At 54.3% G+C, this 25140-nt stretch overlaps 10 protein-coding genes across 10 annotated transcripts; 7 read left to right on the forward strand and 3 right to left on the reverse strand.

The window, feature by feature from the left end:
• Positions 1 to 239: 239 nt before the first annotated feature.
• Positions 240 to 3917, reverse strand: J4E84_008640 (uncharacterized protein; the record flags this gene model as incomplete). Its single annotated transcript, XM_049391210.1, has 1 exon — positions 240 to 3917. One exon carries the CDS (start codon positions 3915 to 3917, stop codon positions 240 to 242), a length of 3678 nt encoding a protein of 1225 aa, XP_049240912.1.
• Positions 3918 to 7142: 3225 nt separating this feature from the next.
• On the forward strand, positions 7143 to 8204 carry J4E84_008641 (uncharacterized protein; the record flags this gene model as incomplete). Its single annotated transcript, XM_049391211.1, has 5 exons — positions 7143 to 7221; positions 7286 to 7326; positions 7379 to 7639; positions 7804 to 7938; positions 7986 to 8204. The coding sequence occupies 5 exons, from the start codon at positions 7143 to 7145 to the stop codon at positions 8202 to 8204; spliced, it is 735 nt and encodes a 244-aa protein (XP_049240913.1).
• A 417-nt stretch (positions 8205 to 8621) lies between these two features.
• Positions 8622 to 9713, reverse strand: J4E84_008642 (uncharacterized protein; the record flags this gene model as incomplete). Its single annotated transcript, XM_049391212.1, has 3 exons — positions 8622 to 9399; positions 9468 to 9517; positions 9573 to 9713. 3 exons carry the CDS (start codon positions 9711 to 9713, stop codon positions 8622 to 8624), a joined length of 969 nt encoding a protein of 322 aa, XP_049240914.1.
• A 532-nt stretch (positions 9714 to 10245) lies between these two features.
• J4E84_008643 (uncharacterized protein) lies at positions 10246 to 11780 on the forward strand (the record flags this gene model as incomplete). The annotated part of the gene is made up of 3 exons (XM_049391213.1): positions 10246 to 10307; positions 10437 to 10787; positions 10838 to 11780. The coding sequence occupies 3 exons, from the start codon at positions 10246 to 10248 to the stop codon at positions 11778 to 11780; spliced, it is 1356 nt and encodes a 451-aa protein (XP_049240915.1).
• A 558-nt stretch (positions 11781 to 12338) lies between these two features.
• Positions 12339 to 13582, forward strand: J4E84_008644 (uncharacterized protein; the record flags this gene model as incomplete). Its single annotated transcript, XM_049391214.1, has 4 exons — positions 12339 to 12395; positions 12477 to 13051; positions 13110 to 13356; positions 13418 to 13582. The coding sequence occupies 4 exons, from the start codon at positions 12339 to 12341 to the stop codon at positions 13580 to 13582; spliced, it is 1044 nt and encodes a 347-aa protein (XP_049240916.1).
• Positions 13583 to 13630: 48 nt separating this feature from the next.
• Positions 13631 to 15060, reverse strand: ALG2 (Alpha-1,3-mannosyltransferase-like protein; the record flags this gene model as incomplete). Its single annotated transcript, XM_049391215.1, has 2 exons — positions 13631 to 14838; positions 14892 to 15060. The coding sequence occupies 2 exons, from the start codon at positions 15058 to 15060 to the stop codon at positions 13631 to 13633; spliced, it is 1377 nt and encodes a 458-aa protein (XP_049240917.1).
• A 336-nt stretch (positions 15061 to 15396) lies between these two features.
• J4E84_008646 (uncharacterized protein) lies at positions 15397 to 20159 on the forward strand (the record flags this gene model as incomplete). Its single annotated transcript, XM_049391216.1, has 3 exons — positions 15397 to 15610; positions 15666 to 15786; positions 15836 to 20159. 3 exons carry the CDS (start codon positions 15397 to 15399, stop codon positions 20157 to 20159), a joined length of 4659 nt encoding a protein of 1552 aa, XP_049240918.1.
• A 662-nt stretch (positions 20160 to 20821) lies between these two features.
• Positions 20822 to 21941, forward strand: J4E84_008647 (uncharacterized protein; the record flags this gene model as incomplete). Its single annotated transcript, XM_049391217.1, has 2 exons — positions 20822 to 20972; positions 21028 to 21941. The coding sequence occupies 2 exons, from the start codon at positions 20822 to 20824 to the stop codon at positions 21939 to 21941; spliced, it is 1065 nt and encodes a 354-aa protein (XP_049240919.1).
• Positions 21942 to 22725: 784 nt separating this feature from the next.
• On the forward strand, positions 22726 to 23317 carry J4E84_008648 (uncharacterized protein; the record flags this gene model as incomplete). The annotated part of the gene is made up of 2 exons (XM_049391218.1): positions 22726 to 23058; positions 23108 to 23317. 2 exons carry the CDS (start codon positions 22726 to 22728, stop codon positions 23315 to 23317), a joined length of 543 nt encoding a protein of 180 aa, XP_049240920.1.
• A 517-nt stretch (positions 23318 to 23834) lies between these two features.
• On the forward strand, positions 23835 to 24740 carry ALG3 (dolichyl-P-Man:Man(5)GlcNAc(2)-PP-dolichol alpha-1,3-mannosyltransferase; the record flags this gene model as incomplete). Its single annotated transcript, XM_049391219.1, has 2 exons — positions 23835 to 24137; positions 24192 to 24740. 2 exons carry the CDS (start codon positions 23835 to 23837, stop codon positions 24738 to 24740), a joined length of 852 nt encoding a protein of 283 aa, XP_049240921.1.
• Positions 24741 to 25140: the final 400 nt, after the last annotated feature.

Consider the following 25140-nt stretch of genomic DNA (forward strand, 5'->3'; position numbering starts at 1 on the left):
TATCATAGTTTCCACGCCTTATGTCTGCTAGACATGATGATATCCCCTCAGCAGCACATCGAATCAAAGCAAAACTCCACCCTGGATGCCGAAAGCGAAGGTCGCAACCTTGCTGTGAGAGTATTCCAACGCCCGCTAAAACGCAGCAAAGACAAAAACGCAAAGGTCCAAAAGATATAATACATAGATGGCAAAATCTGAAGTCGCCATGGTAGGAGAGTCGGTACCTTACACCGCGTTCATTCGACCTCTGTCAGCCACCTTCGAATTCCCTCTTTCAGGGAAGAGTCATTCTCGGTTCTTGGGTGAGAGGTCTTGGTCGTCTTTGTCGTTTTCGTTTGACCACCTTCCTTGGAAGGCTGTCTACCTCCTCGCTCAGTGGCTACGTCTTTGACGACAACTTCCAAAGCTTCGAATAGCACGCTCTTACAGTCAACATGCGGTACTTCGACGTGTGGAACCGCATCTGACTCCGCTCGTGTATCGCGCCGACCCCTTCTGCTGCTTGATCGTGATGACTGGGCAGAATTGACACGAGTCACTTCACCAGACTGAGCCAGTACACGGTCCACGCCATCGATCAGTGTAGAATCGAAGTCCATGATGTCTTCAGTGACGAACTTCTCAGCGAGGTGGACTTCAGTCATCATCGGAACAGCGGTGCCTGATGTATACGGATTGCCGTAACGCGAGTGGCCAGGTCCCAAACCAGGAACGCCTGGCGTCATGGCCGAGGATTGGTAGGTAGGTGTGGGGATCAGCTTGACAAGGCGCCGTAAGCTGATGCGCTTGATCGAAAAGGTACTTGTGTCAGCAATAAGGGCGGAACATATGTCCATCCAACGTTCAAGTGGACCAGACTCCAGACTAGGTGTCGTCACCGTGCTCAGAGGTGTGGGCTCGGCGCTCATTGCTCGCTTAATGTCTCGTTCAAGCTCGCGATATGGTTTGATGGCCTGGACAGCGAAGTCAGGATGGAATTGACTCAGCCACCCAGCCACGTTAACTGGCTGTTCTGGCTCTCCGTGAGGCGTCGACAGAACCGATGACTCGCCAAAGCTGGAGCCCGGTTGACTTGAAGCTGACCCAAATCCTCCCAACAGTGGGGACTGCAGAGGGGAGTCGAAGTCGGGGAGCGGCAGGTCAACGTCGATAACGCCATCCTTTTCGTTGACTGACAATTTCAAATGACTTTCAAAAGTCTTTTGACGCTCGGGTATCGGCCGCGCTGCAGATGCAGGGACACCGGAAGTGCCACCGTTAGAGTAAACACTGAGATTGTCTTTTTCGCCGGAGTCAGGCGGAAATGGGGATTCGACAGCATCGCTCTCGAAGACACGGTCCATGGAGAGTTCCTGTACCATGTGCTCAAGCTGCGATCGAGGGCGCTCTTGCCCACGAAAGCCCACGCCATCATCTGTCGTTTGGAAGTACTCACTTTGGTCGGTCGAGGATGAGCGACGGCCGCTCCAAAAGTTCATGAAGCCACTCCAGCGACTAGTATTGCTGGAATCGTTGCTGGCAAGGCTCGTCTGGCCTGTGCCGCTCCGTTGTAGGGTGCTGATCAAGTTGGTGGACGCTAGACTATCACTACTTTCTGGTCTCATATCAGGCATAGTACCAGACGACTTTGTCCTAGGGAAGGTGAAGTGAGCGACAGGCATCGCATCTTGTGGGGTGGCTGTTGAGGTGGTTACAGTACTGCCAGTTGTGACTGGGCCTTCCGACATGGAGGGGACGACTAGAGTGGTTCGGACTGAATGTGCAGAGGAACGTCGCGAGTGGCCGAGCGGACGTACAGGCTCTGACGTCTCAATCAGGGCCGATTCAGAACGTTCGTCTAGAGCCTGCGTAGACGGCTGATGCACACTCTGGGGTTTCGGGGGCTGCAAAAGAATGTTGGACATGCTCTGCTTACCCCTCGGTCCCCGTTTGATTTGTCGCCTCAGCGATGGTTGCCTTGAGGGTGGCATGTTGGTTGGAGGCGACTGCGAGTAGGCACGCAACGACGCCGAGGTGCCAGGGCGCGCGTATGTGCTGTCGCCCATGGCAGACGCGTTAGGTGGTAGAAAAGCAGCCAATAGAAAGATAAGTCTCCGAGCAGCCATCTTGTCTGGGGAAACAATGACGGTGCGATTTGGGATGGTGAGGTTCTCTCCAGCAGTTGCTTTCTGTAGTTCGCGATGACGCTTGCGGTGCCACCTAGGACCCAGGATGTTGAGCCATTCAGTGTGGTTACCGAGGAAAGCAGTCAGCAAGTTGAAGAAGAAGAAGTTCTGTTCTCGTCGACCTGCCCAGCGCCCAAGCCATCTGGCCTCTTCGCGCCACACACCCCACTTGCCTTGACCTGTCATTACGCGGGGGATCCTCATGCCGCTCACGACGCGATTGCCCGTCAGCTCCGCTGCGTCTCGTATCTCTTTGTCCATCATGAGGGCGTTCGGCTGCAATCGTAGGGCTCGTCGACTGGCCTGCAGAGAGGAGTCTCGAAGACTCGTGCGCGAGGGCTGATTTCTCTGGTGGTGGGCTACAGGCGTGGCCATGCCATCTGGCGATTTCGGCGCCTTGAACTGAGCCAATATGCGCTCCTGTACCACATGTTGGAGGCTGCTAAGGGCGCGCATGATGACGTCCCAGTGCTGGCCTACGACATCAACGCGGTCATCGACGTCACTACACAACGACGAGGATAGGAGTGATTCAACACCCAGGTTAGAGTCGATGAAGGCCCACCCGGCGCGGCGATCCGAGTCCAGGGACAAACCAAGAGAATCCTGTCCCGGGGCAGAGGTCGAAAGGTGTCCAGGAGTCCTGGTATTGGCACTCCGGGACGAAGGTCTCAGGCTTGGCGACGTGTTCGATATAGGCAGGTGGAGGATAATGGTAATGGCATACATGGGGCTCTTCCGCACGTGTGACGGGTATGGCGGCTTAGGGGCACCTGGCTTGACGTTCGTGGACGGAAACGGGAACCCATTGCCTTTCGGCAGTGAGCTCTGCGGTGTCGGCGTGCGGTCGTCGTGATCCTCGTCCGGCATGGTGACGGAGAACAAGCGTGTGATGAAGATGGTCCGTCGCTTGGGCTCTTTCGGTATGCTCTCGCACGAGTCGGCGCGGGGCAAGTCGGTCGGGAGGTTGGCGGGAGTGAAGGATTTGGCGAGATGGCTTCTGCGGCGGAGGCCCTCAGCGCGGCCCAGGGAGCTGGTAGCATCCTGGACGCTGGTGCTCAGTATGGAGGCGTCGGCGGGCTTAATGTCGAGGGGCACGATGTGGATCTTGTTGGAGTTGCCGCGGTAGTTCATGGCGAGGTTGCCGAACATGCAGTCGAGGCAGATGTTGGCCAGGTCGGTCGACTCCTTAGCCCGCGCCTGGGCTTTGGCCTGGACCTGGGCGTGCTCGTCGATGTTGGGCATGGAGGAGATGGAGCTGCCGCGGGTGCGTATGCGCGTGAAGCCGGCGACCGTGGGCGAGCGCGGCGGCGGCGTGGGCTCTGTGGCGAGGGAGGAGCGACGGGCATGCAGTCCGCCAAACGTCGGGCCTGCTGTGCCCGCCGCGCGCGCGCGTGTCGTGGTGGGTGAGGTGGGCGAGGTGTTGGGGTCGGCGCGCGGCGGGGCGGGCTTGGAGTCGAACAGGATGGCCTTGGGCATTTGGGGCGTCTCATCCTGGGCGATGATGATGCGGCAGTCGCGCGGGTAGTCGAGGTCGATCTCCGGCAGAGGCCCGTCGTGGGCGCTGCCAGGCGTCAGGGGCGCGGCGTGGAGGGGATACGGCTGGCCCTCGGGGTGGTAGAGGGTGCTGGTCTCCGGGTACAGCAGATGGCGCGTGTGGCTCTCCTCCGTCGCCGAGTCGAGCACCGTCGGCGGCGGCGCGTGGGCGGCGCTGGAGCCTTTGCGGCTGCTGAAGAGGTGTCCGATCATGTCGAGAGGGCGCATTCCGCCATGGAAGCGCGCCCAAGTCTAGCAGTGGGCGGGCTCGGTACAGTGGGCGTGGCGGGCTCGAGCAGTGCGGCGTGCTGGTTGACCCATGGCAGTCTTCTAGGTAGGAATTCCACTGCACTGCTTCAGGTGATGCGGGGCAATGAGGGCTGCGACAACAAAGAGAAGCGTGTCGCGTGGGCCGTGTTAGTGAGGGGAGCGCGCGTAGCCTAGTGCAGAGCTGCCGTTGCTTAGTTATAGAAGGGCGGTGAGCGGCTTCTGCTACTATCGTGAAAGGATCGACTCACGACGCACATCACCGCTGCACGTCACCCCTCCACCACGGGCCCACCCAACATTCCTCGACATCACACGTCCCCCAAGTGGGACAGCCAGCCCTCACTTCGACGCCGTGATAGGTTTCAGTCGAGAGAAAGAGCTCCATCGTCCTCCGTCATCACAGTGCTACATGTCCGCCGACGGCCATCAGCGCCTGTGGCTGCGGATCTCCCGGGGTACCCCAGATCACGGCATGCACGTCTTTCTAAACCGTCCTGGTGCAATCCGCCGCCTCGCTTTGACAGGCTGACGCACGCCAACCCGCACTTTCGATATCAACAACCTGCTCCGCGTCGGACCACCTCCGCGGGCGATTGTCGTCGGGGCGGAAGGGACTTGCCTTGCTCTCTTATTGGAACATGAGATTGCCCAGCAAACGGTAATCTCTGTCAACACTGCCTTACTGGACAACCAACGGGCTCTTATCGAGATCGTGTAACCGTGCCCGCGTATATGCATGTGCATTGAGGAATCTTGGTGTTGATAACACATTCAGACATCTCGAGATGGCCACCTACCTGCCCATGTACCGATCATGCCCATGCAGTGCAGGTGCTATTTCTATGCATCTATATCTGAGCAGATGCTTCGATGTCCAAGGCATTCTTCCGGTTTCCATCACCGTGGTGTCATGTCCGCCTTCCGCGATACGCGTCGTTTGTCCAGCTGGGAAGAGATCGACACATGTTGGTGTCTTCGGAACAACGTGACGCGACGTTCCGAGCCTCCTTCTACTGCTGGATTCCCCGCCGGTATCGGGTGACGATCGTGGAATCTATCCGTATAGATATAGGTGCATAGTGAGGCGATCTAGGAGATCCTGATGCTCTTGAATCCAACGAAGTAATACCGGGCGTTTAGGGCGCAACCAGAGGCCCCGAGCCGAATGTTGACATGTCTCAGATGATCCACACCGCCTGTCGTACTGGGTAGCATCGCCTCGACTCGAATAGCCATCACGAGGTTGTCAAACTACACTCTATTAGTTCAAGCAAGTCAATTACAACACCAGCTCCAACCCACGCCGTTGGACCATATTACTAGCTGAGTTATGTAGGGGCGGAAGCCACCGCTCCAACTCACACCGCCTAGCCGCCGGCATGACTTCGTCTCTGCTCTATGGAATGTCTGACTCCGGGTCGCGAGGACAAGCAAACCAATGTGGCTAGATGACAGTGCAAAATCCCGCAAAGGCCGTCACTACATTCTCTATATCAGAATGGTATCATTACTACGCCAACATTGCTGATACAAACAGTCATGTAGCAGTCAAATGAAGATACAGGTGAAGTACATAAAACCCTATCAGCCCAGAACCATCGTCCACGCGCTTAGTCGTCATCTTCCAAGCTCAACGTTTTCTTTAGCGATGCCCTACCCAGCGATGACTTTGTCTGCCCTTTCACATCTAAAAGCCCCGATAATGCGTATCTTTAACGTGCCTCTCCACAAAGCGACTTTTCCAATTTCCAAACCTTCTGTAGTCACTCTCACACCCTCTCACGAAACATCGGTTGTGTTTTTCAGTGTCGGCATGCCATGCGATGTTGTCGCGCCTCAGACAGATCCTACACTCCTCGCAACCGATCGGGAACTCCTGTTGATGGCATTCCAGCTTGTAGCCATTGGGGAACCATTGAAGACAGACGGTGCACTGTTCGCGTTCGAGATTTGCCCGGGCTGAAAAAGAGTATGTGCCCGTAGATGGTGTGATTGAAAACTCTGCCATTGCGATGGCATGGGTGTGGCTCGAGGTCTCAAGAACTTGGACAACAGAATGTGCTAGACCATTCGATTGTGCGGTGGAGATGTAGCCATTGTCATGATTTGTATAAGGCATGAGAGCCTGGCTAGGATCATAACGTGCGTGTGGGTTGATGTCGTCGGCAAAATGAGCGCGAGGATGACGAGCGCGTGTGCCATTGTGACGACGTACGCTACTGATATCTGTGGAATCACTGTTGTAGTTGTATGTGTGTCCATGTCGCTCGCATCGGGTTCCAGTGCCTCTGGCTCGTTCGCCGCACCAGCATAGCGGCATGTTGAATCGACTCGAAATGTGGAAGGCTAGATCAGAAAGAAGGTGGTTTCGGGCAGCGAAACTATATCATGATACAGCCTTTTGAAAAAAATACAACCACCAGGCTGCATACACGAGTGGTCTTGATGCCGTGCAGGTTCACCGGATGAGACGGCCCAATCGCAGACGGGGCGGCAGGGAATAGCCAATGGATGGGAAGAAGAAAATGCATATTGACAGTGAGATAGTAGAGAGAGACGGTCTCCTCACCGGCTCCCAAAGAGATAAGATTAGGCAACGTGGCTGCTGATTTTGTGGTCCAGCCTTGTGTGATATCGAGATCTGGCTAATGTGTTAGCGGTAGAAAGCTTCAAGGACTGTAGACAGCAGTAGCATAGGTAAATGAGTAACAGAGGCAGACTTTGTAACTTCGGATATTGGAACACGGTTTGAGCTGTGACTAGACAATGTCGTTTTGTTTTGGTGATGCACTGGGTTGTTTCTCTGGGAGCTTGAAGCGGTGTTGGATTTCTGGGAGTTCGTACATGCCGTAATTCTGCCCAATTACGATCTTCCCCACAGAGATGACAAACAGACAGTGTTATTGAAGCATGGAGTTGCGGTGCTCTCCTACCTAAGTAGCAACCATAGAAGATTGTAGAGGAAGGTGTAGGCACGTGCCCAGGCGACGAGGGTGAGTCTGGCGCTAGCGGGGAAGTTCTTGGCGCTCTACGAATTTCAAGACATGGAGCTCTAGCTACGCGACCAACTTTAGCAACTCCGCGCAAGATACTTAACGATACCCTGGCCCGCAGCGCATACCTTAAACCACCTTTTAACCCCAACATACAACACGCACTACCGCCAACATGAGGTTAACAACAGACCTCATCAACAATTCCCTGTCCTTCATCAACTGTCTCACGGAGCGTGAACTCGATCTGCGAGGTGCGTTGAAAAGAGCAGATGCTACACTTGAGAGCTGAGTTGATATCAATATCGTATAATCTAGGTCACAAGATTTCCGCGGTTGAGAACATGGGAGCAGCGCGAGTGAGTTGCATCATTGCTCCGAACATAAACCGCCATATTGACAAGGTGACAGGACAACGACGCCATAGATCTCACCGACAACGACATCGCACAGCTCGGCAACTTCCCGCTCCAACCCCGTCTCCGAACGCTCTTCCTCGCGCAAAACCGCATCTCCAACATCCAACCCAACCTCTCGTCGAGCATACCAAACCTGCGCACACTGGTCCTTACCAAGAACAGGATCGCAGAGCTGGCCGACTTGGATCCGCTGGCGGGTTTTAAGCAACTGGTATACCTATCATTGATGGGAAATCCCGTCACAAGCAAAGAGGTATGTGCCTGACCTCGTTGAGCCATGAACCTTTGAGCCTAATGGTGCAAGCAAACTTGAGCCTGGGGATCGGAAACGGTGCAGGGTGAGCCACTCGTTGCGATTTGGCCGGCTCAGGATCGCATGATGGAGGCTATTATGCGCAGCATGCTAACATCACATAGAACTACCGGTATTGGGTCATCTGGCGCTGTCCGACTGTGCGCTTCCTAGACTTCAGCAAGGTGCGGGATATTGAGCGAAAGAAGGCCAAGGAACTGTTCGGAACTGTCGACGAGCCTACAGAACTTGCAAACCAGGTTCGTACCACGACTGTCTTCAAGTTTCATCTGACTAACTCTCCCAGATCTCGAGCAACAAGTCCAAGGGCTTCGTCGTCCCCTCGTACGCGAACGGTGCCGACTCGGGCAAAGAGCGCATCTACACCGACGAAGAGAAGAAGCGCATGCGCGCTGCCATCCTCAACGCAAGCAGCTTGGCCGAGATGGCGAGGCTGGAGAAGGACTTTGCGGAAGGTCGGATACCAGCACATATCCTCGAAGGAGGAGACCCCATGGAGACATAGCCGCTGTATTGTCCGGAGATCTTGACGAGGGTCAAAACGCACGCACGATGGTGGTATCACACGTCACGACTGTGCACAGCTTTGCGCGTGCACGAGCAAGACGGGGCACGCAAGCACAGTATCGCACGGGAGGATTCTGCACGCACTGCATGAGGCTTCGAAGGAATACGGCAGCGTGCAATAGTTATAGGGAAGGCCTGGTGATACCACAACAGTATTCAGAGCACGGCACTGAAGCGCTTGAGTCGGAAGTAGATTGATCTGTAAGAATTGAAACAGACTGCTTTGCGCCAGAAGGCGTTTCCCACCCATGGTATCGTAGTAATATACTCAGAACGCCGTGATGCCGTGAACCATCGTATCTCGAGCCTACATGATCCTGCCGTCCAGACGAGACATGTCCTGATGGCGGCCTTGTTACCACCCCCTTCCCCTGCCACCGCGTCCTCCTCTGCCACCACCGCCTTGATGACCCTGCTGGAAACCTCCGCCTTGCTGACCTCCAGGTCCGCCGGGGAAGCCACCCATGCCCTGGCCTGCCATCTGCATAAAGGACGCAAAGTCCATCTGACTGGGATCCATGCCTTGCTGCATCATCTCTTGCATCATCATCTGCATTTGCTGTTCGTTCATGCCTCCAGGTCCCATAGCACCACTGCCGCCGCCACCGCCACCTCCTCCTCCCGGGCCTGTCGGCGGCGCACCACCCGGCCCCCCATTGCCCTGTGGACCAGCGCCCATGCCAGGCATTCCGGGCATACCAGGCATCGGCGCACCGCCCATCATAGCCTGCATTTGTGCCATGTCGTTCTTCTGGCCCTGCAGCGTGTTGGCCATACTGACTTGTCTTTGGCGATACAACTCCCACGTGAACTCGTCGAAGCCGTAGTTGAAGTAGTCCGACTGGTCTTCACCAGGTCGACGCCAGATCTTTTGCTCTTCCGCTAGGTCGGCATCGATGTCTACGCTGAGAATCTCTTTGCCTTGTGGAGGGTAGACGGGGTTCCCGTTGACATCGATAGTCGAGGTGCGTTGCGCGGGGAAGGCGGTGCCCGAGAGGGCTGAGGCGGACAGTTGAGGGACAGTGCCGCCGGTTGTGGGGACGGTCTTGGGAGGTACTTGTTGCGAGGGCGTGGTTGAAGAAGTGGGCGGTGCTTCGATCTTTATGGCTTTTGATTCTTGGGGTGCTTGCGCGCTGGACGGACATGTCAGTAGCTGTAGTGATGGCAGGAACTTGGAGTTTGGAGCTCCATAGAAGCTTACGCTGTGGGTTTGGCGGGTGCTGGTGCCTTCTCGATGATGATGTCGATGTCCTACAGCTTCGTTAGAACTGGCGCAAGCTCTTTGTGGGGTTCTTGTGCGGCATACCGAGTCGCTGTCTTCTTCATCGCCTGACTCTTCGTCCATTGGCTCATCACCGCTGGAGTTGTCTTCCTCCTTCTTTGCCTCGTTGGTCTGCTGCGCGGCTGTCTCGTCGCCATAGAGATCGTCGTCGGATTCGTCTGCCATGGTGTCGTTCTTTTCGTTCCACCAGCTACAAGGCGCGCCCGCAAAGAGTGAGCCCTCCCAAGGGATTACTGTGTATCCGACTATTTCTAGTGCACGCACAATTGCTCGAGCTTGCACAAGCTTCCGTTTTGTATTTCTGCGGGTTTTTGGGTTTCCACGAAATTCGCGTGTGGGATCCGGGTGCTATACGGCTTCTGCAGTGACTTGGCCGTTGGTAGTGAACGTGAGCTTCTTTGAGTTGCTGGATGAGGGAATGATTAGCCGAGTAGAGTGCACGCGTTTTGGCCTGTGCTGTTGCTGGCGCGCCGCCAAACAGACGCAGGCATTGTCCTTCACATACCGACCCATCTTCTGCACTGTCAACCACGCGCATTTCCACGCGTCGTGTTCTTCAACGCTCGCTATAACCTCCTCGAGTTTCTCAGCTCGAGAGAGTGGAGCCACGCCGCGACCTTGCACCTGCGCATCCATCGTGAACGATCGCAAACAGACGACGAGATAGACGCAGAATAACGAAGGAGACTGGAACAGAATGGCGGGCTTTGGGCGATCAAACTCGCTGAGTATCAATACTGGCGGTGGTGGTGGTCTCTTGTACGTCTTCCCACATTCTGTACCAAGCGCTCTCTTGGGTAGCAGCCTCTGCTACTACCATTCCGAGCGCATGCGATGCAGCCTACATGGCAAGTACGATTTGTCGAAGCATTAGACTGACGGTATCAGTGGAAATAATGCGAACCAAGGCCAGCAGGCCAGCCAGCCCCAGAGCAGCGGCGGGCTCTTTGGGTCTGCCCAGCAACCGCAACAAGCACAGTCGGGTTCGCTCTTCGGCGGCCAAGCTCAGCCTCAGACTTCGCAGCCTGCAAGTGGAGGCCTGTTTGGCAACCTGAACAAGCCTGCGACAACGGCGCCTGCGAGCGGAGGGCTCTTCGGCTCATCCACCGCGCAATCAACACAACCTCAGAGCGGAGGCCTCTTCGGCGGCGCATTAGGCGGAACCTCACAGAGCCAGCCCCAAAGCACACCCCAATCCGGTGGCCTCTTCGGCGGCGCTCAGTCGAAGCCATCACTGTTGTAAGTGACCATGGCTGCTCGCGGTGACACAAGCTAACTGAAAGTCCTAGCGCCTCGTCCACACAGCAGACAACAACACCCTCCTTGTTCGGGAACAACACCTCCACCCAGCAAAATCAAACGTCGGCCCCTTCGCTCTTCGGTTCAACCCAACAGCAAGCTCAGCCCCAGCAGCAGAATACTTTGTTCGGTGGCAGCATGAACACGCAGAACAGGTCGAATACGCTTGGTGGCTCTACTCTGGGGGGAAATCAGATGAGCTCAAGCGCGCAGCCCGTTCAGATGACCCTCGACTCGATACGAGGAACCACGCGTTTCAACGACCTGCACCCCGAACTGCAAAACATCATCCAGCAGTTCGATGAGGGTATCCAGCGCAAGGTCAACTTCTGCAGCCAGATTCGCGAGGCACTCCCCGGCAGTGAGAAGGAGATCGACACTATTGCGCCTGACGTAGCCTACATCGAGACGTTCCTTTCCACCGTTGAAGTCGGCCTCGACAACGATTCCGCCAACATTGCGCACCTTAAAAGTCTCGTCAAGAAGGATGCCGACGACGCGACCCTCAGCTTCCGTGCTATTGAGAATCAGCGACTACCGGCGCAGTTCCACTACCGCAACAACGCCAACCTCACAGCGTCAAGCGCAAAGACTCCTGCGACCAGTGCTCTGGACGATGACGATCCCACCAAGCCTGTCGACCTCATGGGTTACTTCAACCGCCGCACCGATGAGCTCGGCCGTACTCTAGACGTTTACCAGCGCCAGATTCGCGAGATCGAGACTCACCTGCGAACGATGGAGGCCGGCACCGTGGAGAAGGCTCAGCAACTGACTGGCAGTCGAAGCGCACCACGCGACCAGCGTCGTGAGTTGGTGGAAGCGCTCAAGGCCATTGAAGGCGCCATTCTCGACTCGGCGAAGAAGGTTGGACAGGTCAGGGACGATGTGACGAAGCAAACATTGGGAAACGTCGGTGCCGCCCTGCTGTAAAGCGCATCATGAAACAATGATTTGTACTTGGAGTTTGTAGCATTGAGAATTTTGGGAAGGTCACTTCGTTTACAACGGCTCAGGCGCAACGATTTCCTGAACGGCATCCTACACATGTACATATTTGGACGGAATTGCAAAAGCACTTGATACCCCCAAATTCCGGGTCTTCCTCCCCATGTGATTGTTTATTCCATATCCCGAGCCTTTCAAAATGTCTTGGTGACCATGTACTCTGATTGCTCATGTTGTAGTAAGGCGGAATTTCATCGCGAAGCGCTTTATCACGCCAAACGTTAGTCAAGCTTTCCAATGCTGAGTAAAGTCCACTCTTGGAACACGCGCCCCACCAAATTGGAACCAGAGGAAGCTATGACGTCTCCACCATCGTCCAGCTGCTTGCTTTCAATGACAGCTATATAGCCGTAACGCATCTCTTTAAACTCAATTTACAGTTCTATGTTCTCACGCGCTTTGCGACTCAGGACAATTACAAAGTGTTCTCCAATCTCAATAAGATATACACGGTCATTCTGCACTACTCCAAGTCGCGCAGCCATGGACAAAGCGCCCCAACAAGACAGCAAGGATGGGAAGGGATCGATCCTTGACTGGGTAAGTGATCTTGAAGTTGTTAGCCAGCTTTGCAGACAGGTCCAGTGGATATTGGGTTTTGCACCAGCATACTGACTACAGAATAAGGTCAAACCCGGTGACAAGAGCGGCGAGTTCAAGCGCCAAACATCCGTCTTCAGAAACTGGATCCAGAACAAGCCCGATGCCGAATTCCCACCTGAGAAAGGTCGCTACCATCTCTATGTCTCCTACGCCTGTCCCTGGGCCCACCGCACACTCATCGTGCGCCACCTCAAGGGCCTCGAGGACATCATCTCCTACAACAGCGTCCACTGGCACATGGCAGAGAAGGGCTGGCGGTTCGCAGCTTCCGATGAGAAAGTCTCTGGTCACACCACACCGGATCCGCTTCACGAAGGATACACGCATCTCCGTGACATCTACTTTGAACAGAACCCAGACTACGAAGGACGCTTCACGGTGCCGACGCTGTACGACAAGAAGACCAATAAGATTGTCAGCAATGAGAGTGCGGAGATCATAAGGATGCTGTACACCGAATTCGACGATCTCGTCGAGGAGAAGTACAGGAAGGTGGATCTATTCCCCAAGGACTTCCAGAAGGACATCGAGGCCATGAACGATTGGGTGTACAACGATGTGAACAACGGGGTTTACAAGTCAGGTTTCGCTACGTAGGTTACACTAAATAACTCACATGATGCTGAGTAGGATGTACTAATGAGACGGCAGCACTGAGGAGGCATACACAAAGGCCGTGACACAGCTTTTCAAGTCTCTCGATCGTTTGGAAGAGTCCATGGCCCAGTCTTCTACACCATACCTACTGTCGAGCCCGCACGTAACGGAAGCCGATGTTCGGCTTTTCACCACGATCATCCGCTTCGATCCTGTGTACGTCCAGCACTTCAAGTGCAATATTCGCGATATCAGATCGGGATATCCACACCTTCACAAGTGGATGCGCCATCTGTACTGGGTACGCGATCTCCTTTTTCAATGATCATTATGGAACACTCTTGCTAACACGAATGGAACAGGACTACCCCGCTTTCAAAGAAACTACCGACTTTGAGCACATCAAGAAGCATTACACAAAGAGCCATGGCCAAATCAACAAGTTCCAGATTACGCCCATCGGGCCTTTGCCGGATATCTTTGAGAAGGACGACGAAGTGCCCAGTGTCAAGGCCGCGAAGAAGTAGTTTACGTAGTTGACATGTAATGATATTCTTCCTCTGAAGATCATGTATCTACTGTTTCAGAGCTAGTACCATGCTCGCCGCAGCCAGAGCGCCCATCAGGCCTACAGCCAGTATAACAGCAGCGAATGGCATGAGCGGCGGACGCATGCTCTTCGACTTCATATTTTTGATTTCCGTTTCAAGTCGTTCAGCCAACTTCTCCTTCGAGAACTCGGCGATGACTCTTTCCCTACCCCACTTGCCCATCTCTCTGAGCCGTTCTTCGCCCTCGCCATCTTCAAGCGCAATGCGCATAACTTCGGTCCAGTCTTGCACTTTGGTGACGTCTCGCAGCCAACCCGTCTGCCCGCTGATGACGGTCTCGGTAGGCCCGCCCTCGTTGGCAGCCAGGACCGGTGTGCCTACTAACATTGCTTCCAGTGGTACAATGCCGAAGTGCTCATGTAGTGGAGTGTATACGAGGAGGCGCGAGGTAGACAGCAGCGTGGCCTTGAAGGCATTCGGGACGGAATGGAGGAAGAGGACCGAGATGTCGTCAGGGATGGCCTGGGCGGTGATGACAGTCTTCGCAGTCGCGTGCTTCAGCTTGAGTGAGTCTGCGAGTTCACATAGCTCGGTGTACGTTGAGACGTTCTCGGCCACCCTGGGGTCATATCCACCTGCAATTACAAGCCGCGCATCCTCGCGTTCTTTGGACGACAACCCCGCAAAGGCTCTGATGGCAAGCGCCACATCCTTCTTCTTCTCGAAGCGGTTGATGCTGAGGAGCACCTTCTTGTTCTTCCATAGCGGGGTAACCTCCTCATCCGACCCGCCTGCGGTGATGTCTACACAGGGATATACGACGCCAGGCTCGCGATGTCTTAGGGTGGGGAAAGCCTCGCTGAAGATGCTCTTGGTGAAGTTGCTGTTAACGACAATGGTGTCGCTGCACCTTGTGCTCCAGCTCTCCAGCCAGTTGAAGGGTCCGCGGTACAATGTCTTGAGTATACCACCCTTCTTCGCAAGTAATTTGTCAGGGAAGTGGCAGTAGAAGATGACGCGCGGGCGTGGCTGTAGCAGTCGCAGGAGCGGGATGCCGGCGCTGAGCTGGTCGACGAAGAACGAGGAAGGCGCGAGCTTGGGGAGCTCTTCGGTAAACAGGGCGATCTGGAGGATCAAGTGCACCTGGCGCAGGATGGCGCAGAGGATGGCGAAGCGGCCGAGGAAGGCGGCGGGGACGAGCGAGTTGCCGCGCACGCGCACGTCGAGGGTTCCTTTGGATCGCGTCAAGCGGTGCGTGGTTCCGAGGTGCTGAGTAGAGGCTTACCATCGCGCGCCTCATCGAAGCAGTGGGCCGGGTCGCAGTGCGATGTGAAGATGGTCACTTTGTGCCCGCGGTTCTGCAGCCCAACCGCGGCATCGATAACCAAGCGCTCCGCCCCACCGATGCCCAGGTCGGGGTGGAAAAAGACGACGTGCTCTTTCGTGTCCGCCATGGTGTCGACTGGTGTTCGCAGAGGGACGACAATTACGTGTTGCCAGGCGCGCCATGGGGTGGGCTGCGGGACACCTTTCCGCTTCGGAGTTAGTGCCGAGGGCGAGCGCGACAGGTGAAAGATGACCTGGGATGCTGCACCTGACGCGCCCGACGTACATCTCGACAATACCCAGGTGCGGGTTTGGTTTCGTCTGACACGACACCATATAGCAGTGAATACAGCTCCAACAGCTGCGGCGCGACATCTGCATCGCCCCTTCCAACATGTTCGTCGCGGCGCCTTGATAGCTCCACACCCTGGCACCACAACCACGCTCGCACATCAACCATCATCATGGGTCAGGGCTTCTCCCTCACTACGCTTTCGGCTGGCTCGGCCAACATCGACGTGCCCGAGCTGGCTGATCTGCAATATGAAAAGTCACTCGGTGCGGCGCGCTTTATGAAAGCCGTGCGCGCCCGCCACAAGGACGGTCTTGTTGTAGCCCGAGTGGTGATGAAGCCTTACGCTCAGTTCGACTTCCAGGAACATGTCAAAAGGCTACTCCGTGAGTTTAACAAAGTCAACATCCTCCATATGTATGAACGACTGACTGTTCCAAGACGAACGCAAAGTGCTCGCTGATGTGCCCAACGCCGTTGCATACCACCGCGTTATCGAGACCGCAGCTTGCGGTTATCTCGTGCGCCAGTATATTCACAGTTCTTTGTACGATCGTTTGAGGTATAATTTGACACTTCACCAACTACACCAATACACTAACGTCTTACAGCACACGTCCATTCTTGGAAGAGATTGAGAAGAAATGGCTATCTTTTCAGCTCCTTTGCGCCGTACGAGACTGCCACGCGCGAAACATTTATCATGGCGATATCAAGACCGAGAACGTTCTCGTCACGTCTTGGAACTGGCTGTATCTTGCAGACTTCTCATCATCATACAAGCCAGCACATCTACCCGAAGACAACCCTGCCGACTTTTCCTTCTATTTCGACCTTTCCGGTCGTCGCACTTGCTACCTCGCACCAGAGAGATTCCTAGCTGCTGGACAGCAACCCGAAGGCGAGGGTGATGTCAACTGGGCCATGGATATCTTCAGTGTCGGCTGCGTCATCGCTGAATTATTTCTGGAAGCCCCCATTTTCTCTCTCAGTCAGCTGTTCAAATACCGACAAGGCGAATACAATCCCGAGCATTCTCATCTCAGCAAGATCCAGGATAGCAGCATACGCGAGTTGATACTACACATGATACAAGTGGATCCTAATTCTCGGATGACTGCCGAAGATTACTTGACACATTGGAAAGGCAAAGTTTTCCCAACTTACTTTTACGGCTTTCTGCAACAGTACATGTACTCCATTACCGACCCATCGTCAGGGCGCAAGCCAGTAACCACCGGATCTGAACACCTTGGCGAGCCAGATGAGCGCATAGACCAGATATACAGCGACTACGACAAGATTTCTCACTTGCTGTCCAACGAAGAAGGGAAGGAACTCACCAAACCTGAATTCACCCCTCCAAAACCGCATGCCAAGCTCTTTCCGCTCTTCGTCAACATACCAAATTATCAACACCAAGCCTCTCCAGCGCGGAGCCTGGCCATCGATGACGGCAACTTGGTCTTTCTAACCATTGTCGTATCCTGTCTGCGAGGAACAGCTAGATCTTCCGCTCGCGTTCGAGGCTTGGAGTTACTCCTGGCATTCTCCGAACGGTTAACGGATGAAGCAAAGCTAGACCGTGTGATACCCTACGTGGCTCAATTGCTAGTCGACAAGTCTGAACAGGTCAAGATTGCTGCGCTGCGCACTTTGACACAGATCCTCGCCATGGTGCAGGTTGTCTCTCCAATCAATGCCTACATCTTCCCGGAGTATGTTTTGCCGCGTCTGGAGGCATATCTCCCTGACTCTTCGACAAACGTTGGTCCCCTTGTTCGAATGCAGTATGCGTTTTGTATCGGTACTCTGGCAACTACTGCAGCTAGGTATCTGGACATGATCCAAGCTCTACGCGCAGAAGGGTCGTTGCCCAATGCGGATCCTGAGACCGAAGATGACATGTCTTCATCCGCCCACCGGAACCAGTTCGATTCGGATCGTCGCATCCTCGTAGAGGCCTTTGAGAAACACACGAAAGCCCTCCTTACCGATAGCGATGCCTCTGTCCGTCGAGCGATGCTACGTTCTGTCTCTGATTTGTGTGTCTTTTTTGGAAGCCCGCGGGCCAACGATGTCGTTCTTAGTCATCTTAATACGTACCTGAACGATCCAGATTGGATGCTCAAGTGTGCCTTCTTTGAAGGCATTGTCGGTGTTGCCGTCTTCGTTGGCGGTGCTAGCTTGGAAGGTTACATTTTACCGCTCATGGTTCAGGCACTAACAGATCCAGAAGAGTTTGTTGTCGAAAAGACCATTAGAGCGCTTTCCTCCATGGCAGAGCTTGGTCTGTTTCAGCGATCTAAGACATGGGAACTCGTGGATATACTTGCACGCCTCACAATGCATCCTAACTTATGGATTCGCGAGGCAGCTGCACAATTCATCTCAGCTGCTTCTAAGTACCTTTCGGTCGCCGACACGCACAGCATTCTGGTCAACCTTATCCGACCCTACCTTAAAGTCATCCCCTCTGAGTTCTCTGAAGTACGGATTTTGGAATCGTTAAAGCCACCGATGTCACGGTTGCTGTTAGATATGACCTCAAACTGGGCGCTGCAGGCCCAGAAGGGTCAATTCTGGGTTGCAGCTAGGCAGCAGCAAACCTTCACCTTTGGGTCATCAGAAGATAGTCTACCCACAATCTCTGGGCGCGAACTGGACCAGAAGATACTACAGCGGCTACCAAAGAACGAAGAGGACGACCTGTGGCTACGAAAACTCCGCAACGCCGGTATGACAGCAGAAGACGATTTCAAGCTTGTTGCTCTGCGGGAGTTCATTTGGAGAGTGAGCAATCGCCGACGCTCGGATGGTCTCGCCGCTCCGACCACAAAGTTCAACAGCGTTGTCGTACTGAATGACCTTGGTATCAAGGCTCAGACGGTGCTCTTTGATGAAGACGTCCGTCAGGTCATGGAACAGACTAGGAAACCCAGCGCTCCAGAGGAGCTCATTCAACCTCGAACGATCAAGGATGCTCTGCTGGATGCATCAACTACGGAGGCTAATGGGCTAGCCGAGCATTTTGAAAGTCAAGCTGGGCGACTGATACGCGAAGAGAGGGGTATCACGATCCCATTGCGATCGAAGATGTCTTCTTCTAATGAGGTGCACTTCGGTATAGGCTCACCGCCTTCTGAGGCAGATATGCGGAGAAGGTCATTGCAGATCACGCGGCCATCTCTTTCCCCATCCAATTCCGTCGGCTCAACAGATTTGTCCAGCAGTCTTCGCCATCGTAGTAGTGCTTTGGGACTGCTCGGCAAAGGAGAAAACAAAGCCTTAGCTGAAATCGGCACCACATCTGCCAACGCGTTCGGGAAGGTCGACGGTACTCATGTTCGAGACTCCTCTCGATCGCGACCTCCCAACTCCTCTCTCGCTACAGAACGATATGACCGGAGTCCAATGAGAGTTCGGTTCAGGAACGCACATAACTATACAGGCAACGATCCGGCGATTCTCAAGCTTCTAGATTCCATGCTCCTGGAGCGTTTTCCCACGGATGAGATCGAGTTTGGCCCTCGCATACAATCTCCGATTAGGCGACAGCCCATCAGGTATAAAGACGCTCATCAGTCGCCAGCCGGCATACCGTGGAGACCAGAAGGCACCTTGGTGGCGAGCTTTGGAGAGCATACCGCTGCAGTAACGCGCATCCTGGTCTCGCCTGACCAAGCTTTCTTCATCAGTGCGTCGGATGACGGGACTGTGAAGATTTGGGACACGTCACGTCTCGAGCGGAACATTACCCGGAGATCACGACAGACTTACAGACTTGGTGAGGATGTCAAGGTCACGAGTCTGGTTTTTGTGGAACAGACTTACTCATTTGTCGCGACGGGTGATGATGGTAGCGTACATGTGGTCCGCGTAGACTACATCCAGAGTCACGATGGAAGTGCCAAGTTCGGGCGACCTCGACTTCTTCGCGAATATCAACTCCCTAAGGGCGACTGTGCAGTATGGTCAGAACACTACAATGGAGACAACAGATCGGTCCTTTTGTTAGCTACTGATACCTCAAAGGTCATTGCGCTGGATCTGAGGACAATGGAGCTGCTGTACACTCTCAACAATCCTTTGGATCATGGTACCCCTACGTGCTTCTGCGTTGATAAGAGAGCGCATTGGTTACTATTAGGAACCTCCCATGGTGTCCTCGATCTCTGGGATCTTCGGTTCAAGCTTCGCCTGAAGGCTTGGGTATTCCACGGTGCATCGCCGATACACCGCCTCCGTCAGGTCTTCTTCCCGAAGTTGAAGAAGACCCGATTGTATATCAGCGGCGGTAGCGATCAGGGCGAGGTCACTGTATGGGACTTCGAGAAGCACATCTGCAAAGAAGTCTATCGTACGGGACTGTGCAAAGATACTGGAACCAAGAGCACCACCCTCATCGACCTGGACGAGGAGAAAGCTGGTGGCATGCTCGGCCGCTTTTCAACCAGCGTCGAACCGACGGCTAGCTCGACGGCGGACCGCGGCGTTCGTGCACTAGCCATATGCACACAGGCAACGGACGAGAAAGGCGAGTCGAAACACACATTCCTTCTCACAGCAGGCCCCGACTGGAAAGTTCGGTACTGGGACACCAATCGGCCAGAATCATCGACAGTCGTGAGTGGCCTAGAGCCCGATGAAGGTAAACCAGCATATACCGCATCGCAGCCGAGTCCGGATACCATCGTCATTACGGAGAAATTACAACAGCCGGCTGGTCAGGTAGGTAATGCAAGGGACAGCCGGGCAAGTACCTCAGCAAAGAAAGCACCAGCGAAATCACCAAGATCAGGGGCCATCGCGTTGCAGCAGCAGTACTTGCTCAAGGGTCATGTTGATCGTATAATGGACGTGGCCTTGATTGAGCAGCCATACGGCATGGTTATTTCAGCTGACCGATCGGGCGTCATCAACCTATTCATGTAGAGGCTTTCTTCCCTGAATGCAACAGTGCGAAATGACACCGCCAACTTTACAGTGTCTGAGTGGTGTCTAAAAGTGATAGTAGAGGTCGCGAGTTAGTTATGCAAAGTATCGCTTCCGAAGTTGGTTGTGGTGACGCGTTAGTGCACAAACCTCGGTTCCGCCTCCGCCCAGACAGCATCGCTGATCATCTCCCTTCCACTTGCGAAGTATTTCCCCAACATTGCTTCGCCATGGGTATGCGAAGCGTACTTCGCGATCGCCGTACTCCGATGCATCCTGGTATCTTATCCCGACACGTGCATACCTCCTTCCCAACGCGTCTTAGCCAACTGTGAGGCGTTCCGCGTATCTTTATCAACACCGAATCACAGCGCGCGCCCAACTCAGGTGAGAATTCGACACGATATCGGAGATTCCGCGCTCATGGATTCGGTTCCTGTTCCTGCAGCGACTATCATCATGGTACCCAGATGTATGCCAGATTCGGTACAGTTTCTGGGTATGCGGTGTAACCGGATTTTGGTATCGGTTCAACCGGATCGGGTCTGTAAGGGTGTATATAAGCTGTGGTTTCTCAATAGTTGATGAGACGCTAGGAAGCTTGTTACGCTGCTTCTACGTCCTTCACAACCTGCACATCAATTCTATAGCCAATCGTCGACATGCGCTTTTCTCTGAATGCCGCCCTCGCGGTGGCACTGGGCCTCGCTTCATCCTCGGATGCGCTCAAGATCCTCATGGGTAATGATGATGGATTTGGCAGTGGAAACTTGAGGGAACTATACAAGTTGCTTGTGGATGCTGGCCATGAGGGTAAAGATTTCCACATTCTCTGGCATGAAGTACTCAATGCTAATTCGTCATCCAGTGCTCGTCGTCGCGCCAGCGCAGCAACAGTCCGGCAAGGGCAGCACCGTCATCTGGGCAGAGTCAGCAAACCTCACGATTGCGTCCCAGTACGACATTATCCCTGCAGGCGCACCAGCAGTCGGCAGAGATCCAAGTGACGAGAACATCTGGTATTATGATGGCACACCCGCGGCGTGTACCTTCGTGGCGCTCGACTACGTGCTTCCGCGTTACTACCCCGACTGGCATCAGACAGCCGATCTCTTCGTTGCCGGACCGAACTACGGCACAAACCTCGGTCCCTTCGTAATGGGTCTGAGTGGAACCGTAGGCGCAACTTTCGCTGCTGTATCGCGATCGATACCCGGGATCGCTACCAGCGCAAGTAACAAGGCGGTGCCTTACTTCAACGTAACAAGCGCCTCGGACCCCGCGGTATTGGCTGCCAAGGTCTCCTTCGAGGTAGTGAACGAGTTCATCAAAAACACACCAGAAGGACAGAAAGTGCTGCCTCTGGGTTATGGCGTCAACGTCAACATTCCCGATCTCGTCAACAGCACCATGCCCCCAGTGGTTAAGACCAGGCTCACAGGCGAGGCCAACACAGACGTGGCAGTCTACAACGAGACAAGCGGCCTCTTCACGTGGGACAACGTGGACCCCTTGGCTGCTGGAATCAATGCCGCGTACAATGGCGATACAAGCCTTCCGGGCGAGACTTGGGTCGTGGCTGGCGGGGGTGTTAGTGTTAGTGTGTTCACCATGGACTTCTCAGCGCCGAGCATTGAATACACTGAGGCAGTTTATGGTAAGGCTGAAAGCCTGTTCAGCGCTGGTTCAAGTGTAAATGTGACGGGCTACAGCAAGAGAATGATCGAGGAGCGTATGCGCAAGAGGGGAGCCATGCTCAGCGGACGTGACGGCGGAGCATGAAGCTCGCGTCCCTCTGGTCGTTGTTAAGTAATCAATAAATCACTCTGAGGGCGGAAGCCATGGAGCTGGGAGCAATGCCCCACACCAACCGTTCCTGCCTCAAACACGGACCATGCTCAAACACCAACATAAGTAATCATCGCTTCTCTGAGCGCCGTTCTTTGCTGTCAAGCCGCGGACGCCAAACTCCCTCTGGCAATGTGACAGGTACTGTACATGCTAAGCTTTTGCCAAGCTCATGCGCGGCGGTGCCTCAGTCGCAGGTTCTGACGTCCAGAGGGTTTCACAGCCTCGCCGTTCAGGAACGACATTTCGCTCAGGCCTTGCAGGGTTGCGCGATCCATCGTTTGGCGACGCGCAACGTTTGTAACTTCAGGCCGATTTCTCCTACTCGTGGGAAGATTCCACCAGGCGCTGAGTCGATGTGTTTTGGTGGTCGGCGCATAGAGCCCCACGCCCGAGATCGTGTACCAGATGGCGCCTGGACAGGCGCTCAGGCGGAACAGCTCGGCATGAACGAAACCTCAGGATCGGAGATGCTGCTTTGGGTGTGTCTGGCCTACAGCTGTGCTTCGTCGAGCACTTGTATAAGAACGCATTGCAAACCCGCCGTCTTAAGTTTCCTACTATCATCAAGCGTTTTCAATCATTCTCGAGTACTTTAAACATATCCAGCTTGACGCTGTAGATTCAATTCTCATACCCTCTTTTTACTACCGTAACAGCTGCGCTGTACCTACCATCACTTCTACTCTCTCGAATAATCTATACATACATATTCACCATGTACTTCCAATCTTTCGCCATCCTTTCGCTCGCTGCGTTCTCCGTCGCTGCGCCTACCTCCAACAAGCGCGCAGTGGTTGCTCGCCAGGCCGGCCCAGTTCTCGCTGACACGACTTACAACGACATCTCGATCTCTGGCGGACAGGCTGGAAACGCGCAGGCGGAAGCTATGGCAGCCTTCTCAGCACTCGACTTGCAGAACCCAGGAAACATCGACCCGGCAGACCTCACCTTCCTTAATGAAGTCAACCAAGTCGCCAACGATGCGGAGGACCAGGCCTTCAACCCAGCGGTTGAGGCTGCTACCGGCGATGAAGCCGATCAGATCCAGGTACGTGTATTCTTTTACAAATTCATCTACAAAGCTAACACCAAGCCAGAACGGAAAGATCAAGAACAAGGTTCTGAAGCTCATGGCTACTGTTATCAAGCTTCAAGCTCAGCAAGCTCAGGGAGATGACACGGTTGCCGACAAGCTCGCAGAGGAAATGACGAAGCTTCAGAACAACATCGATCAGGACACTGCGGCTGCTGGTCAGGTCTCTATTGCTGAGCCGTTCGATGCTACCATCTCTGGCGGAGGCAACTAATGTGGAAGAGAATGGTTTGATTGCTGGACTGTCGATATCTGGAGCGCTTGCCCTCACTCGTTGAAACATTCTTCTGCGCTGTGCCAGTAAATCTGGGTAATCAAACGCTTAGCTATGTGCAATCGCAATTGCAATTGCAAAAATTACGTACTTTCACAACAATTTTGTTCAGTCGCCACTCTTGTAAAGTGTTCTCATCCGTCTCTCATGTCTTCTGATGTTTGATTGTATCATTTTTAAATGTCCCTAGGCACGGCGATGCTCGTTGGTGGTGTGAGTTCTGGAGCATGGCTTGGCGGGCAACACCTGATGGCCGGGACTTGAAGAAGTGCCGAACGTGGAGCCTCGGAACGGCGTCGGCTTCGCGTTATGGCATGTTCGTCGACGTTAAATACTCTGGCCTTGTCAACGGCGCACTGCACCTTGATACCCATTGATGTCTGCGTAGCATTTATTCTTCGTCCCGTGATCTTTGCGCATTATCTTTTGTCCTTGTGCCATTGGCCATCTGCACACCATGTCGAAGCTGTCGCCGACGCTCAAGTCGCTCATCAACGCCGCGCACTCGCGCCCGGGCCCCGTACCAGCACCACCGAGAATCCAGGCTGTGTACAAACGCATAGAAGAAGAGGCCACAGAGCGCAAACTCGGGCGTCCATCATGGCTGGGCATTTCCACGGCCGCGACCATGACGATGAACTCGCCCGAGTCCATGGTCGCCCTGTACAACAGCTCCACTGCATCCAGACCCGAGAGTGAAGGCGTTGCGACAGCGGAATTCATGCGCGAAATTGGCCTCAAGTGCATAGGCTTCAATGGCGTGAGTAGCTAGTCTTAGCAGGTAAATAGCTTCGTTTACTAAGACACCATATAGATCCCGCGCACAATCAACATGCTCAACGCCTTCCGCGCCGAACTTCCTTCGTCGATCGCTTCCAAGCTAAACACCAAACCTACGCGCTTTCCCGATCCCTCCAACGTTGAGCACATCAACCAGCGCGGTCGCGCTCTCTGGAATGCCATCTACCGCCCATTAGAGACCAAACTCGAACACAAACTCGGCGAGGCACACCCCGATCTGCCCGTCTTCATCATCAACAGCGAATACGGCGGTCTGTTCACAGACCCTCCCCGCAAGGAAGGAGCTACCGTGGGCCGAATAACCACCAGTCTGATTGCTATCACATGCTTGAGGGCACAACAAGGAGTTGGACCACAGGTGCTCAGTCATGTCTTTGGGCTGAGGAAGGCTTGGGAAGACGGCACCTGGAAACAAGAGCCCGAAGCGGGAGAAGAGGAGGGAATAAAGTGGCTAGTTAGTGATGAAGGATGCACATGGGTGCTGGAGAAGGTCGATGAGCTTGTTGAAGCTCTCGGCGGAGGACAGGGAAGCACATTTGCGCCCGTCAAATCCAATTTATAAGCTTGTGTCGAGTACATCGAGAGATGACGAGATGTGTTGTGGACATGGCCCAGGAGATTAAGCCGCCGTAAAGCCCTCGTCTCGATCGCGTATTAATGAACGAAAGACCTCAACACATCCTACACGCTGCCACATTCAAATATCCGTCGCCCGTCCGCGCGACCCGGTCGTTCGACGATACCGAGTTCCTGGTAGAAGTCGACCGGCTAATATCTCCATGCCTTCATAGTTCAGCCGATCCGCGCTTATCTCCAAGTCTTTCCCCACTAACCATCCCGCAAAGCTTGAATTCAGCCCCACCTTCTCCGACATGTTGGTCTAGCGCATCGTCTCATTCGAAGGCTTACGTCCGAGACCCGGAGTATTCTCACGTCACTCCGCAATATTGACGGGCTGGAGA

The sequence above is a fragment of the Alternaria hordeiaustralica genome, assembly GCF_023758085.1.
Source record: "Alternaria hordeiaustralica strain BMP 2776 chromosome Unknown scaffold_23, whole genome shotgun sequence".
Lineage (NCBI taxonomy): Eukaryota > Fungi > Ascomycota > Dothideomycetes > Pleosporales > Pleosporaceae > Alternaria > Alternaria hordeiaustralica.